The following is a 17,637-nucleotide window of genomic DNA, read 5'->3' as shown; positions in this document are numbered from 1 at the left end:
TGCCAACAAAGGTCCATCTAGTCAAAGCTATGGTTTTTCCAGGAGTCATGTATGGATGTGAGAATTGGACTATAAAGAAAGCTGAGCACCAAAGAATTGATGCCTTTGAACTGTGGTGGTGGAGACTGAACACCACAGAGAGTGGTGAGTCCCTTGGACTGCAAGGAGATCCAACCAGTCCATCCTAAAGGAAATCAGTCCTGAATATTCATTGGAAGGACTGATGCTGAAGCTGAAAACTCCAATACTTTGGCCACCTGATACGAAGAACTCACTCACTGGAAAAGACCCTGATGCTGGGAAAGATTGAAGGTGGGAGGAGAAGGGGATGATAGAGGATGAGATGGTTGGCTGGTACCACCAATTTGATGGACATGAGTTTGAGTAAGCTCCAGGAGTTGGTGATGGACAGGGAAGCCTGGCGTGCTGCAGTCCATGGGGTCACAAAGAGTCAGACACGACTGAGTGACTGAACTGAACTGAGGATGTGACAAAACTGTACCCCAAAGCTTCAGCCGATGTTCCACTAGAAAGAAGAGATCATGACACATGTTTTCTGTGCTCCTTCCAGCCACTGTGTTGTCTTTATTAGATGGGATTAAGAGGCAGAGAGCATTTGTATTTATTCCCTTCAATGGACTGGCAGTCACGTTACCCGTCATGGCTCTTGAAGAATCCGTCTTGACTCTGCACACTCAGTTTTCACATTGTATCAGAGACGGAGGACATTCTGGATGCTGGCTTTAAAATGAGAGTAAGGCATCCAAACTACTGTGGAAGCAGCAGCCATCCTGTCTCAGCTCCTAACTTCACAATGAGCGGTAAAAAAAGAAATAAATGGAGACAAACGGTGCTTTGGTTTGGGAAATAACGTTTACGTGCACAGGATGCATCCACTTAAGTCTTTTAAAAACCAATTGTTCTAATGACTTTATTGCTCTGTAACAAAATAAACCAAACTGACATTGAGTCCAAGGTCGCTGAACTGAAGTTTAACTGTATTAATAAGATGCGAGTCTGAATGCTAGGAGGAGGCTGGAGGAGGAAGGCATCACAGTATATTGCGTTCTTGTAAACAGTAGTACATACAGAGTAAGAGGGACTCCTTTAGTGGATGCTAAATAGGACCAAGGGCCTCTGCTTACAGAGGGATGAAGCATTATGGATTACATTCCATTTTACATCTGCTGGGGCAAAATATCCTGCCCTAAAGAAGAATGGATTCCAATCTGGCTACTTTTCTCCTAAGATGCTGTTTCTGTTTCTTCTCCATGATTCCGGTTCCCTGTAAGGTGGGCTCAGCCTCCAAAAGGGAGTCCTACGGGATGGCAGGAGGGGGAACGTCCCCCAGTACAGAAGATGTCAAATGAAGATGAAGCTCTCACAGAGACTTTCTGCACATTCACGTCCCCAGCTCCATCTCCTCGGGGAAAGGATTTCATCATTGAAAGGAAGGGGCTGTATAGTCATCAATAAATAAGAGCTCTCTGCCCTACCTTCCCCCACTTGACCCACCATCTCCATGCTTCATAGCCTGCATCTGGTAACGAGTGGCAGGAGGGACTGCCTGACGGCAGTTCCGGGGCAGATCCAGTCTTCAAGTTGCTGCCACATCAGCTTAGCCTGCATACCTTAACACACACCACCAGGATGTACTCTGAGGACAGAAATTTGTCTGGATTGTAAAGTGGCAGTGGGGGTCTGTGGGGAGCACTGGCATGTTAGGGGTTAGGGAGTAGGGCTTCCTGCTGCTCTGCAGAAAGACTGCAGGGCTCTCACATGTGACGATGCTGACTGGTGGGTACTGGGGACAAAGGTCTGGAACCAGAATCACACTTGGCTATGTGGATCCGAGCCTCACCCTGGGGCCACCCCACAGACTGGAGCGCCCTCCAGAGGGTTAACTTACACCACATGGACGGGGAGGGAGCCGAGTTCTGGGGACAACAATGGTTACCACCTGCTGGGTACTGCACTTGGCTCCACAGCCGAAGCTCTCAGCCTCACCCCACCTTGGGCAGCCTGGACGTGCTGTGCCATGGGCTCCCTGCCTTGAGGCTGTTCCCCCACAGTCTCAGACCCTTGAGTCTCGTCTCACTGTTTCCTGGGTAGCTGGTCAGCGCGGCAGCTCCTCTGGGTTAACACGGTGTGAGATGAGGCATCACCCCAGGGCTTGCCGACTTCAAAAGGAGGGGCCAGCAATCAGATGTTTTCTAGAACATCGAGGGGAACCAGGCCTCTCTTCTTTCCACTGAGTACTCTGATAAAGCCGTCTTGTTCTTCTTCAGAAGCCACACAGATCTGAATAAAAGGAAGGAGAAGAAAAGACACGTGTGTAAAGGAAAGAAGCCAGAACTCGCAGCTTGTATCACTGCTGGCTGAGGTCAGCGGACACCAAATGGGAAAAGAGGGACTGGTTTAGGGAAATTGTGGCTTGGACAGAAAAATATTTGATAAGAAATTAGGTACCACCCTGGGTTTGGAACTAGATCCAGGCATGCAATGTTTTCTGAGATTTAGCTTTATGAGTGGGGATCAGTAAAGCAGGACTGGAGGTGATGATTCTGCGTTCCCTTCTCAAGTGTCCCTGTTGAGAGACCCCAGAAGGACAGAATACCGTTTAGCACAGAGCCTAGCACGTGCCACTCAGTGAGTCTTGATGCATTATTTTATAATCCAAAAGAACAGCCACCACTTAGAGGGCTCCTGTCATATGCCTGGAAGTTTATACGTAAAATATCAGGAAGTCAAAGGAAGTTATTTCATTCCTGGTCCCAGACAAACAGATGCCAATACCTTGCATACTTTGGGGCTTCCCAGGTGGCACAGTGGCAATGAATCTGCTTGCTAATGCATGAGACACAAAGACATGGGTTTGATCCCTGGGTTGGGAAGATCCCCTGGAGAAGGAAATGGCAACCCACTCCAGTATTCTTGCCTGGAGAATCCCACGGACAGAGGAGCCTGGAAAGCTACACTCCATGGAGTTGCAAAGAGTTGGACGTGACTGAGCACACACACACTCATTTGTTGTATATTTCAGAGCAGGATTGCCTACACTAGACTTTAAAAGGAGGTGGTTAATATCTACTTGGGTACTTTGTCATTCACCCTTTACATGACATTGAAGGGCATGTAAGGGCTTCCCTTGTGGCTCAACTGGTAAAGAGTCTGCCTGCAATGCGGGAGACCTGGGTTCAATCCCTGGGTTGGGAAGATCCCCTGGAGAAGGGAACAGCTACCCACTCTAGTATTCTGGCCTGGAGAATTCCCTGGACTGTATAGTCCATGGGGTCACAGAGTTGGGCACAAGTGAGCGACTTTCAAATGGAATGGAAGGGTGGGTATGTTCCAGCTGTAAGGGAAAAGTGGTTTCAAAGGGCTATTACTGTGTTGTGAGTTTCTCCTGTTGAACTTACTCCCAAGGGTGGTGGGTTGTGTCTTAGGTTGAATTCCCTAGGAACAGAGCCTGAGATAAGAATCCTTGCACAAGTGAGCTGCTGTGGGAGTGCCCCGGGGAGGTGGGAAGTGAGGGAAACAGGATGGGGCAGGAGAAGGAGCTGGAAAGCTTATGGGCTCAGCTGGACGTGAACCTCAGCCTGATCCTACAGCAACCTCCAGAGTTTTAATTGTGTCATTGACTCCCTTAGAAGCAAGGGGTCTGGCAATTTGGACATGTTGATATAGATATCACTGTTAAGTGAGAAGCATAACCTCTCTGGGGGATTCGCTGGAGAAAGGGCAGCTATGAGTTGCTAGTCATTGACACAGCAACTAGAAGACGGTGTCCCCATCTAGTGAAGGAGATGCAGACAGGGCTCCAACAGAAACCAACAGAGTGGGCTCTTTGACACAGAATAAGGAGCTTTATAGTTACATATCAGGATACTTAGAGAGCTTGATGTGTGACTCCTGATGCTGGGGGCACACCATGGACTGGTGCCTGATTCATGTTTCAAAAATCTCCTACCTGTGGGTTAAGTGCCCCCCTTGGCTCCATCCCATGTTGGGCCTATCTGGCTAAAGTTGTACAGTCTAACTCACTTCTGAGAGCACATATGCTAATAAGGTTTCCCCTTGCATTGCCTTCAAGCTAGTGTGTGCGTACATGCTCAGTCACTTCAGTCCTGTGTTAGACTCTTTGCAACCCTATGGACCGTAGCCTGCCAGGCTCTTCTATCCATGGTATTTTCCTGGCAAGAATACTGGAGTGGGTTGCCCTGCCTTCCTCCAGGGGATGTTCCCAACCCAGGGATCGAACCCATGTCTCCTGCATCTTGGGCATTGCAGGTGGATTCTTTACCTCTGAGCCACTTGGGCAGTCCTGCCTCCACGCTCATTAACATTTAAATATGCTGCCACTTAGATCAGATGGACAGTCATTTTATTTCAAAAGATTTCTTGCCTAGAACTCTTGAGAATTCAGTCTTCCTCTCAAAATACCTGGGAAAAGATAGGGAATTGGAGTTGGAGAAGAAGTGTCGAGATACTGAACACTCAGACTGACAACCATTCCAGAAGCTGAAATTTCTCTAAGACCTTTGGAGGTGAGCTCAACTGATGACAGGAGCAAGTTGTGCTGCTGGACTAAGGATAAATCTACCGGACTAAAAGATGCCACAGACATGCTTGGTTGACATCAACAGTCATCACTGCCCTCTTCCCATGCAGCAGAGTGGGGACTTTTGTTCTGTTGTTCATCTGTAGCCTGCAGGACTCAGATAAATCCTAATTGGTCCAAATGTGTTTCTGTCCTCTGTGCCAGCGATTCGCCTCGTGGTTCCCATGGGACTCGTTCTAGCCAATGAAACAGGAAGGACTATCTGCTTGGAAACTTCTGGGAAGATTTGTTTTCTTCTTGTAAGAAATGCACTGGGAAGAAAAATCTCTTTCTTCTGCCAAGGATTCTTGGAGGGCCTGCAACCCTCTGTGACCACTAGGGGAGGTGGCTAGCATTTCAACGTTAGCATAACAGAGGGATGGAGGAATGCAGATCCTTGATTCTGGGATCAAACTGCTGAATTACAAATCCAAGAACTGCCCTGTATCCAGATCTCTTATTATCTTAGTAAAACATACCTTTGGAAGTCGCCTCAATTGGAGTTTTGCAACTTGAGATATGTATTGGTTTACTACTGCTGTCCTAACAAATTACCATGAACTCAGTGGCTTTCAACAACACAATCCAATATGTATACCTATAGTTGACTCACTTTGTGGTACAGTAGAAATTAAGACAACATTGTAAAGCAACTATACTCCAATAAAAATTAATTAAAAAAATAAAAAACATCAGGGCTACCAAAACAAAACAGAACACCCCAACAGTCTGGTGTCACAGCTTTCTAAGTCCTATATCTGGTGGGCTTGGCTAATTTTCTCTGCTCTGGGTTTCACAAGGCCAATGTCAAGGAGTCAGTAGGTCCTATTCCCTTTTCTTCCCTCCTGTTTCTCTACGAGAGAATCCTGTCCCAGGCTCATTTAGGTTGTTGCTGCATTTAGTTACTTGCAGTTGTGGGCCTGAGGTCCCGGTTTCCTTGCTGGCTGCCGGCCCCGGGTCACTCTCAGTTTCTAGAGGCCACTTGAACTCCCTGACTTGAGGCCCCTTCCCACATCTTCATCCAGCAAGGGCGGGCTGAGTCCTTCCCTTAAGTCCACACTTAATCTCTCTGTGACCTACCCTTCTGCCTCATCTCTCTTCTACCCTCTTTTGCTGCATCTCTCTGGCTCCCGGAAGCTATATTTCACTGCCTTCAAGGGCCCAGGTGATTAGATTTGGCCAATTAGGACAGTCCAGGCTACCCCCTGCCACAGGGTCCATAACCTGTGACATAATCACGTCTGCCAAGTTGCTTTTGCATATGAAACAAATGTAGATTGGTTTCCTGTGGTTGCTGTAACAAATTACAGTAAGTCCCCTAAATACAAACCAGTTCCATTCCAAAACATGTCTGTAAGTCCAAGTTGTTCATAAGCCCAACAAAGTTAGCCAAGTTACCCAACTAACACAGTCAGTTATATAGTACTATACTGTAAAAGGTTTATAATATTGGGTTAGATAAAATGTACTTTCAGTTTTTAAGTAAAAATAAAAGACAGTTTTCATTTTCACCAAGAACTTTATTGAACAACATATTCACCATTTTGTTCCACTACCTTCTGCCTCCATCTTCCCAGCTTTTTATCTTTTTGAGCAAAGAACTATTCCAGGTGCCTTTTACAGTCTTTCCATGAACTGAACTTTTTTTTCCATTAAGAGAATCTTATAAAGACTGAAATAAATAGACATCTGAAGGTGTGGTGTCTTGTGAACACAGCAGATGAATCATAACTTTCCAGCCAAGCTGCAACAGTTTTTACCTGGTTATCAAAGAAATATGCAGTCTTGCATTATCCTGTTGGGAGACTGAGTTTTCTGTTGACTAATTTCAGATGGTTTTCATCGAGTGCTGCTTTCATTTTGTCTAACTGGGAGCAGTACTTGGACTTAATTGTTTCTTTTTCTTGGAGGAGCTCATAGCAGAGGAGTCTCTTCCAACCCACCATATACAAAACATCACCTTCTTTGAATGAAGAGCCGCCTTAGGTATGGTTGGTGGTGGTTTACTATCTCTTCCATTCTACATTATTGTACAGTATCCACTTCACTGCCCATCACAATTTGTTAATGGAACATTTTTGTTATGTTTAAGAAGAGAATTGTATGTGGAAATATGGTCAAGGAGGTTTCTTTCACTTAACTTATGTGGAACCCAAATATCAAAGTGATGAACATCACCAAGCTGGTACAAATGATTTTCAATGCTCGATTTGGATATTTTGTGTAGGTTGGCTATCTCCCAAGTGGTATAACGTTGACTGTTCTCAATTAATGTCTCGATCTGATCACTATCAACTGCAACTGGTCTACCATTGTCTAGCGAGGTATCTCTAGGACAAAACTTTGCAAAGCACTTTTGGCACTTTTGATCAGTCACAGCATCTTCTCCATACAGTGCACAATTTTTTTTTGCATTTTAGTTGTGTTTTTATCTTTCTTGAAATAATAAAGCATAATATGCTGATAATGTTGCTTTTTACTTCCATCTTCAATATAAAAATGCTACACAAAAATTCACCAATTTTGATTTTTTTTTTAAATGCATGCTGACATGACAGATGTCACACTATACAATCTAACAAAATTGTTTTGAATGAAGTTAAAGACAGCTAAGCACTACTAGAGCCAACTTATGAAAAAAACAAAAGGAACTTTTGGGCCAACCCAATACTTCCCATGCAAATAACACATAAAAAAGAAACACAAAAAATAAAGAGGACATTTTTACAGGACAGCTCCTTGAAAAGTACAGCAGTACAGTACAACAGCTGGCACTGAGTGAACAGGCAAGAGGAGTTATTGACTAGAGGAGGGAGAGAAGGTGGGAGATGGTAGAGCTGAAGGATCGTCAGCAATAGAGAACGGAGGGCAAGCTGTGATTTCACTTACACCTGACCTTGATGGCAAAGGTTCTGGTTCCTTGCTGGATTCAATTCTATCTACCCTCTTGAAAAAAATGATCCAGCGATGTCTGGGAAGTAGTTCTTTTTTCCTCATCATAGATGACACAGTAGCACTGGACTGCACTCTGCACAGCTGCTTCAACCTTCGTGGACCACTCTATGTTCGGGTCCTGCATGTCAAAAGCTAACAGTGCCTCCTCAGATAAAGAAAGCCCCCTTGTCACTTCCTGTGGCGTGAGTTCCTCCGGGTCCTCAGCAGTGTCAGCTACATCACCACTGCTTTTACACGTGTTTCTGGACATCCTGGGTTTGAAATAAAGATACTGTCTTACTGTACTCTATACAGTACTGCACGCAGTACACAAAAGCACAGCCGCTTGTCGAGGATGCACGCACAGACGATGCACACCAGATACGTGAACTAGTAACTACGTGACTGGACATGTGAACACACGTTCACATCTTTGAAAGTTTGCAACTTCAAAGTTCCTATGGAGGGGACTTACTGTGCCATGAATTTGGTAAACTAAAACAACACAAATTTATTATCTTGCAGTTCTGGAGAGCAGAGTCCCCAGATCAGGGTGCTGGCAGGGCTGTGGTCTCTCCAGAGGCTCTAAGTGAGAATCTATTTCCTTGCCTTCAGCTTCTTGAGACCACCTGCATTCCTTGGCTCATGGTCCCTTCCTTTATCTTTGAGGCCAGCAGCACAGCATCTTCAAATTCCTCTTTCTTCCTCTCTCTCTACTTCCATTGTCATCTCCTCTGACTCTGACCCTCCTGTCTCTTATAAGACCCCCTGTGATTACGTTAGGTTTACCTGGATAACCTACATCTCAAGATCCTTAACTTAAAGAAAACCTGCTGCAGAGGAAAGAGGGCTGATTGAGGAGAAAACACTATGGGGAAAAAAGCACTAAATTAAAATCAATGTCAGGAGTGATCAAAGTCTGAATAAAAACTTCAGAAAACTGAAATGAAGTGGGGGACTATCTTGAAACATTCTCCTAAGAAGAAGTGAAGTGATAAGTGGGAAGCAATAAAGAGATTAAAACCATAAGGACAAAACAGTAAAACAGATGATTCAACTGAAGAGTTATTAAGCTCCTGAAGGAAGAAGCATTACAATTAAAAGGCAAATGACAAACCGAGGGAAATGTTGGCCACGTATGGCAGATCAGGTGTCAATAGTTTTAAGGGAGAAAACTTTTTCAGTAGCATAAGAAAGTACATAAACAGATTATTCATAAAGAAATACAGGGGCTTCTCTGGTGGTCCAATGGTTAGGAATCTGCCTGCAATGCAGGGGACATTGGTTGAATCTCTAGTCTGAGATGATTCCACATGCCACTGGACAACTAAGCCTGTGTACCCCAACTACTAAACGCAGGCTCCAGAGCCTGCAGACCGCAGCTACTGAGCCCATGTGCCACACTACTGAAGCCTGAGCGCCCCGGAACCTGTGCTCCACTACGAGAGGAGCAACTGCAATGAGAAGCCCAACTAGAAGCCTGCAACTAGACAGCAGCCACCACATAGCAACAAAGACCCATCACGGCCAAAAATAAAAATAAATACATTCTTTTTAAAAAAGAAATACAGATGCCCAATACATACATGATAAAATTTCAACTTCCCTAACCATCCAGGAATTAAGGATTAACATGAAATATTACTCACTTCTAAAAATGACAGATATCATTTGTATGCTATACAAATATGTAATAAACAGTAATACTCAGTTCTGGCAAGGATGTGGTAACCTGAATGTTCTCGTAAATAGCTGATGTGGGTGTAAACTGGCATAAACTTTGCGGAGGCAGTATGTATCAAGAACTGGAAAAATGGTTTACTGGTTTTCCTGTAAATTCTAAAGTATTTTCTAAAGAAGGAGTCAGAGTTATGGAAAAAAAAACTTTTAGAGGTGTTCATTGCAGTTATCCATAATAGTTTTTTAAAAATTCTGAATATCCAGCCACAGAGGAATGCTAAATACTTTATGTACATCTTGTACAGCTGGCAAACTTTTTCTGTAAAGGACTAAATAGCAAATATTTGGAGGCCTTGTGGTCTCCACTGCAATGACTCAACTTAGCTGCTGCTGTATGAAAGCAGCCATAAGCAATATGTAATGAATGAGTGCAGCAATGTTCTCATAAACTTGTTTTAAAAACAGGGCCAGACTGATGCAACCTCCGATCTATATGATGATATGTTATATAATTGCTAAAACCTGTGTTTTGATAAACATTTAATAACTAAGTTAATAAAAGTTGGGAAACTAAATAGAATATGATATCAAAGTAAGAAAAGTTTGGTGGGAAATAACACAAAGGTATTTATGTTGATCATTGCTTGATGGTTGAACTACCTTGATCTTGGTTTTCTTCTTTATAATTTTGGGGGGTATTTTCCAAATTTTCTCCACAATCAATGCATTTCAGTTTTATAATCTAAAAATGATTTATCCATTAAAATGATTTTATAGAACATAAGAATCAATTAAAATAGTTCTTCAGGGATGATGAAATCATGGATGAATTAAAAAATAGTTTTATGGTATTTAAGTTGATCTCATAAAGATAGTTTTTAAATTTCAAAAATGAGGAAAACATACTTTTGTGTCAGTGCAAACTCTAGATATGTTCTTGACAAAAAGATAACTTAATTCTATTTGTAGCAAAAGTTCTGTGGAAACAATAATGTAATAATTGTAAGACAAATGAACCCCAGAGGCAGAAATGTGATTTAATCATAGAGATGTGTTACATTTGTTTTCAGAATCAAATTTCTTCTATTTCCCTGCTAATGACCATTTGTCTCTTTATATTTTTAGACTTATAAATAGCATGCTATTTTCTGATGTTTGCTGCTGTTGTTTTAGTTGCTAAAGTTGCATCTGACTCTTTTGGGACCCCATAGCCTGTCAGACTCCTCTGTCCATGAAATTTCCTAGGCAAGAAGAATACTGGAGTGGGTTGCCATTTCCTCTTCCAAGGGATCTTCTTGATCCAGGGATTGAACCTGCGTTGCTTGCATTGCAGGCAGGTTCTTCACCCCGAGCAACCAGGGAAGCTTTCTGATGTTTACTAGGTAATTTCTCGGGAGGCCTTGGCCGCTGCAAATGGATGTCCCATTTAGGCAGCAAGGGTAATGACTGCTCAGCACTGCTCCGTGGTGGCCGGGCACTGTGCTGGCACTTTACACAGGTGATAGACGTGCCTCTCATCTCCATGCCAACAGGCAGACACTGCTGTGCCGATCTTACAGATGAGAACACTGACATTCAGAGGTGATTTTGCCAAAATCACACAGGGTATAGACCATTTCTGTATGACACTGGAATCTGTGCTTTTGCTACTACAGTGAACTCCCCTCAATCAATAAGCAAGTTTCAAACTTTTACACCTAAAATAGTTTAAGACACTGAAGTGGAGATAAATTTAAATTTTTTCTCAATAACTGATTTTTTGAAAATGTAATTTTCTTTCAGGGGGCTGATATTTCCAAAAATTGCTTGCCACATTGATGACAAAGACTGAAAACAGAGAGTCTGTGTAGAAGCAAAGAGACCTCAGTGCATTTTGCTGATGCAAAATGCTGGAAATAAAAATGCCATCAGTTGTCACAGAACTACTAGAGGACACAAAAGTGAGAAATGGAAATGAAGGTCATTCTTGAATTTTAGCTTTGATAGAACACTCAGGAAGTCTGTGAAAAGACTAATTCCCTGCCTTTGCCCTGAAGGTTTCTGCTTCGGCAGATCTGGGGTGGAGTCAGAAATCAGCATTTTCAACAAGCTCCCAGGTTATTCTGATTCAGATGGTGCAAAGGCCACCCCTTAGAAATATCAGGCTAGACAACTATCAGAGGTTATAGAACTTTCCTATAATTATGGGCAGATCCATGTGGCTTCAGATTCAAGCTGAACTGCTGTGCTGGGTCTTGAAGATATCTCATTAAAGATGCTAAGTGGTTTGTCTCTCCCCTGCCCCAGCAGGTTGTCAGCTCAACCATGAGAGTGGAAGACACATATATGAGCTCATTTCCGGAAAAAAATTGGGGGTTGGGGGGATATGGTCCAGAGATTGGCGGAAGTCATTGATTGAGCAGCTGTTCCACTTCTGGAAATTGATCAACTTAAGCACATTGTAACTTGCCTTCTGGTTGTTTTCTTGCCATTCCCTTCTCCAGGGGATTTTCCCAACCCGGGTCTCCTGCATTTCAGGCAGATTCTTTACCCTCTGAGCCACCAGGGAAGCTCTATTTGTATTTTAGTAACATAAAATAATGTTTAGTCTCAAATGGGGAAGCATAAGATTATTCTGAGAAGAAAAATCAAACAAGCTAGCAAAATTACATAATAATGCTTTGCCAATAAAGACGAACATCCTTCCTGGATGTATTTCATTCAGAAGACTTTCCAGATTTTGTAACAGGAAGGATACAGTTGAGTAATCTTGGAGAAGTTTGAGACATTGACATGGAATCCAGACAGGAAATGTGACCATTTGCTTTGTGGGGTGTGTATGGCGTTAGAGATGGGGTCTCAGTCTGATGTGGGTGATTCCATTGCCTGGAATCAGGAATGACTCACTAAGGCTTCTGTGGCTTCTGTATGAGCAAGAATTTGTTCTCAAGGGTACTTCTGGTCCTAGGACGCTTGTCTTCCCTGGGAATTGACTATGCAAAAGGCACTTTGCATTCTGAGTTTGTTGCACATCATCCAGGGCACATGGCTCAGTGGAAGGCATTGACTTGAAGCTTGCAGGTCTATCTTTAAGTTCCAGCCTGGCCACATGCCAGATTTTTGCCCCTGAGCAAGGCACATCACCTCTATGAGCCATTGTTTCCTCATTTATAGGGCATGTGTTGGGTTGGCCAAAAGGTTTGTTGGATTTTTTCTATAAGATGGCTCTAGTAGCATTTAGTTGTCTTTAACTTCATTTGAAACAATTTTGTTAGATTGTATTGTGACATCTATCATATCAGCATGCATTTAAAAAAACTTATCAAAATTAGTGAGTTTTTGTGTAGTTATTTTAATATTGAAGACAGAAGGAAGAAGCGACATTTTTATTAAGCTTTATTATTTCAAGAAAGGTAAAAATGCAACTGAAGCAAAAAAAGATTTGTGCAGTGTATGGAGAAGGTGCTGTGACTGGTCGAATGTGTCAAAAGTGATTTGAGAAGTTTCATGCGAGAGATTTCACGCTGGAGGATGCTCCACAGTTAAGGTAGTGGAACAAAATGGTGAATACGTTGTTCAATAAAGTTTTTGGGGAAAATGAAAAATATGTCTTTTATTTTTACTTAAAAACCAAAGGAAATCTGTAGCCAACCCAACAGGTATATAAGCTTTGTAAGTATTATATAAGCTATATGTTTGGTTCAGAGAAGGCAATGGCACCCCACTCCAGTACTCTTGCCTGGAAAATCCCATGGATGGAGGAGCCTGGTAGGCTGCAGTCCATGGGGTCGCTAGGAGTCGAACACGACTGAGCGACTTCACTTTCACTTTTCACTTTCATGCATTGGAGAAGGAAATGGCAACCCACTCCAGTGTTCTTGCCTGGAGAATCCCGGGGACGGGGGAGCCTGGTGGGCTGCTGTCTCTGGGGTTGCACAGAGTCGGACACGACTGAAGTGACTTAGCATAGCATAGCATATGTTTGGTTCCCAGGGAAGGCAACTGAGCTTCCTAACATTTTGGTTTTGCGTGTTTAGATCCTGCTACACTAATATCAGGCTTCTCAGGTGGCTCAGATGGTAAAGAATCCTCCTACAATGTGGGAGACCTGGGTTCTATCCCTGGGGTGGGACGATCCCCTGGAGAAGGGAAAGGCAACCCACTCCAGTATTCTTGCCTGCAGAAGTCCATGAGGTCGCAAAGAGTCAGGCATGATTGAGCGATTAAAACACACACACACACACACACACACACACACACACAATATCACTGGACTAAGAATATGTTTTCTCAAAGTGAATACACTCACGTGACTCTACTCATTCAGATTTATTGCTATTTGTCAAATGACTATTACTCTATTTTGGTCACACTTGGTGTGTGCTTGTGGGCTTTACTCACCTGATTCTCTTTCAGTGTTATCTGCCCCTGTTCCTTACACCCACTGAAGGTTCTAACACATCTAAAAATCTTCTCATTTTGGTGTACTCTCTGAACAAAGTTGGCTGGGAAGAAGCCAATTCTGTCTTGAATTTTCCCCTGAAAGGAAAAAAGAGGCATGCAGCCATAATTGTAGCATTCATGGTAATTATAGTTACCAAGCGATTTTTCTTAAAGAAAAAGAAATGACCCAATCAAAAAATGGGCCAAAGAACTAAATAGACATTTCTCCAAAGAAGACATACAGATGGCTAACAAACACATGAAAAGATGCTCAACATCACTCATTATCAGAGAAATGCAAATCAAAACCACTATGAGGTGCCATTTCACACCAGTCAGAATGGTTGCGATCCAAAAGTCTACAAGCGATAAATGCTGGAGAGGGTGTAGAGAAAAGGGAACCCTCTTACACTGTTGGTGGGAATGCAAACTAGTACAGCCACTATGGAGAACAGTGTGGAGATTCCTTAAAAAACTGGAAATAGAACTGCCTTATGATCCAGCAATCCCACTGCTGGGCATACACACTGAGGAAACCAGAAGGGAAAGAGACACGTGTACCCCAATGTTTATCGCAGCACTGTTTATAATAGCCAGGACATGGAAGCAACCTAGATGTCCATCAGCAGATGAATGGATAAGCAAGCTGTGGTACATATATACAATGGAGTATTACTCAGCCATTAAAAAGAATACATTTGAATCAGTTCTAATGAGGTGGATGAAGCTGGAGCCTATTATACAGAGTGAAGTAAGCCAGAAAGAAAAACACCAATACAGTATACTAACGCATATATATGGAATTTAGAAAGATGGTAACAATAACCCTGTGTACTAGACAGCAAAAGAGACACTGATGTATAGAACAGTCTTATAGACTCTGTGAGAGAGGGAGAGGGTGGGAAGATTTGGGAGAATGGCATTGAAACATGTAAAATATCATGTATGAAACGAGTTGCCAGTCCAGGTTCGATGCACGATACTGGATACTTGGGGCTGGTGCACTGGGACGACCCAGAGGGATGGAATGGGGAGGGAAGGGGGAGGAGGGTTCAGGAAGGGGAACACGTGTATGCCTGTGGTGGACTCATTTTGATATTTGGCAAAACTAATACAATTATGTAAAGTTTAAAAATAAAATAAAATTAAAAAAAAAAAAAAAGAAATACTTACTTTCCACCAGTCTTCATTAGAGTCCTCTAGGAGAGTAATCATGTCTCCTGGCCTAAAATGAAGAATGAATGAGTTGGGTGGGGGGTAGAGGGGGTGAAAAAGAAAAAGATGGTATTTTAAAGTCAGAAGTGGTAGCTTTTCACTCACCCAAATAATACTATAATAAAAATGATTTTTATCTGCTCTTCCCACCCATGAAAGTAGCTTTGTTAGAGGCTGAATGCAAGTCTAATTTCTGTGCTGTATTAAAAAAAATCTTTAACTTTATTTTTATACACAGACGATCATCTCTGCATTGTAAAAAAAACTCTAAAAGGTGGAAGTCTAAAATATGAAAACTGGAGTTTTTTCATATTCTGCCCCGCAATCCTCCTCCCACTGTCCAGAGGTGACACTCTTAGTACTCCCCTGTGTCTCCTTCTGGACTCTCTTCCACGCACTGACATTTATGAGAGATGTGTAGGTGTATTTGCTCTTTCTTTTGTCTCCTATCTACATCTAGCATGAGGCATTGTCTTTATTATTAGCTGCATCTTCTCAGTACCTTCTTGAAACCACTTTTACTTAATTTCCATTGCCCTTGTCTGCCACTTTTTATGTTGGTATAATCAGGAAGTTTGTTTCAGACTTGTGTGTGTGTGCATGTTATATCCTTCATTAGGAATTACTTGGGTTTAACTGAAGACTTATATGATGTTTTTGCTATGGGTATTGTGGATATGGTGATTATTTGCCATCTCTAATTTGATTTTCACATCAACCTCTGCATGTGTGTGTGTGTGTGTGTGTGTGTGTGTGTGTGTGTCTTTTATTCCTTCTACTCAGCACCTAATGGCACTTTTACTATCTGAAGACTCATGTTATTTTTCAACTTGGGAAAATCTTGTCCACTATTTTTTCACTGTTTTCTCCCAGTCATTTTCTCTCTTCTTTTTCCCTGGAATTTCTAGTCAACATGTGTTGGGCTTTCTAGATCAATCATCTATATCTTTTGTCTTTCTTACACATTTTCTGTCTTTAACAAGGAATCTAGACTAAAATTTTTCTCAATTTAATCTTCCTAATTGCTTAGTTTGTGTATGGGCTTATCTCTTGTAATATTTATTACAGTACTGAGGGTTTTAGGGAAAATTTAATTTCCAAGAGTTCTTTATCATTTTCTGAATGTCTCCTTTTCACATTTGTCTACTTTATCTTATGGACAGAAAAACATGATGGATGTTGCTGAGGATATTATTAGATATTAAAAACAATATTTCTTCCCTTTATTGAATTTGTTTCCATTAGGATTGGTTATATGGTTCTTTGTCTTATTGCTTCTTTTTTTGGTTGTGCTGAGCAGCATTTGGGATCTTAGTTCCCTGAGCAGGGATTGAACCCATGACCCCTGCAATGGAAGCACAGTTTATCTTCATACTTTACTTTTCCTTCATGTCAAGGGATTGTGTCCTGCACCTGTGTTTCTTGGTTATTTCTTTATATTCATAACTGAAAACACAGGGTATGAATCTCTGGGTGATTCTCCACTATCAAATACATCTGCGTCTGCAACAGGTGAGGACTAATTTCAAGCTCTGCTTAAGACGGCAGGGTGTGTCAGCTGATGCATCTTATCTTTGGATGCTTGAGAGTATAGCAGACAAGCAGTTTGGGGCCTCCTACCACCACCCCAATGGCAAAAACAAGGGCGGCTTTCTTAACCCTGGGAAGGAGAAGGTTCATTTATTTTCCTCCAAGTAAAGCTGCCTTTTCCTTCCCTACCACTCTCTACAAGCTCTGGAGGTCCAGAACTACCTCCAATTCTTTTTCTTTCTCAGTCTTTTGGGCCACACAGGGGCACAGTTCCCTGGGCATGGGTTCCCTTTCTTAGAGCACAGGTGATGGTTTAATTCTAGAGTCAAATACCACTGCTGCCTATTGTTCATTCTAAGTAGTAATAATGGGTTATGAATGAACACTGCTGGGACTCTGTATCAGTTATATATTGCTGTGATAATGTTGTGTAACAAACAATCCCCAAATCTCAAAGGTTCACTGACATTCTTGGGTGCTGGCTGGGATGACTGGGGTGATTTTGCCTTATTCCATGTTTCTTATACCCAAGAAGGCCAGTTTGGACATTCATGGCATTGCCAGGGCAGCAAATGGAGATATGAAAAACACATAAGGCTTCTAATGCATAGGCTCAGAACTGACACATTGTCATTCTGCCTCAAAGCAACTCTGGTGAAAGGAATTGTAAAGTCTCATGGCAAAGAGCATGGATACAGGGACAGTGAAGAATTGGGGCCATTAATGCAATTCAGCCACTGGGACACCTGCATGCTCTTTTGTGAGATCAGTGTCTGTTTGAATATGCTCTTACATAGATGTTTCTCTCTGAGCATTCTTTGGACTCTGGTCATCTTCCCTGTTCTCTATTTGCTGTAGTCTCCCAAGAAATTCCCAATATTTGGGGGTTTCTGATAGTGTTTTTCTTATTTTCTAGTACTATTACGGAGATATTCTTAGAAAAATATATTTCTCGCACTTTAAGGGATTGGCGCAAGAAGGGAAGCAGATTTGTGTGCTCCCTTTGCTATTCTGGTTCAATCTTCTCTGCTGTCATTTTCAATTATCAGTAAATATCTATCTTGGTAGGGGATTCCAAATATAACAGGCTTGTTACACCTGAAGCATTAAACACAACTGGCATTTTGGTATTTCAACAGTCACAGTTTCATGCTGATGCCACAGAAAGCGAGGAGGATGAAAATCACTCTTTTCCCAGGTGAGGGATTTAATTAAGCAGCAAGGATGAAAGTCAATGTAGAAAAATCCTTCTAGCT

General features: G+C 42.3%; 1 protein-coding gene across 3 annotated transcripts in view; it reads right to left on the bottom strand.

Annotated features, from left to right (window-relative positions):
- Positions 1 to 566: 566 nt before the first annotated feature.
- The window catches only part of STAC (SH3 and cysteine rich domain), a 127,510-nt gene continuing 110,439 nt past the window's right edge, over positions 567 to 17,637 (bottom strand). For all 3 annotated transcript variants that reach the window (XM_055557270.1, XM_055557271.1, XM_055557272.1), the window contains 3 exons: positions 14,810 to 14,861; positions 13,595 to 13,732; positions 567 to 2,301 (listed from right to left, as the gene is read on the bottom strand). In XM_055557270.1, coding sequence (XP_055413245.1) covers positions 2,203 to 2,301; positions 13,595 to 13,732; positions 14,810 to 14,861 — 289 coding nt within the window. In that variant the 3' untranslated portion in view covers positions 567 to 2,202. The remainder of the gene's footprint in view (positions 2,302 to 13,594; positions 13,733 to 14,809; positions 14,862 to 17,637) is intronic.

Source organism: Bubalus kerabau, chromosome 20 (genome assembly GCF_029407905.1).
Source record: "Bubalus kerabau isolate K-KA32 ecotype Philippines breed swamp buffalo chromosome 20, PCC_UOA_SB_1v2, whole genome shotgun sequence".
NCBI classification, from domain to species: domain Eukaryota; kingdom Metazoa; phylum Chordata; class Mammalia; order Artiodactyla; family Bovidae; genus Bubalus; species Bubalus kerabau.
The sequence above is the reverse complement of the archived record's forward strand: the minus strand, read 5'-3'. Positions and strand labels throughout refer to the sequence as shown.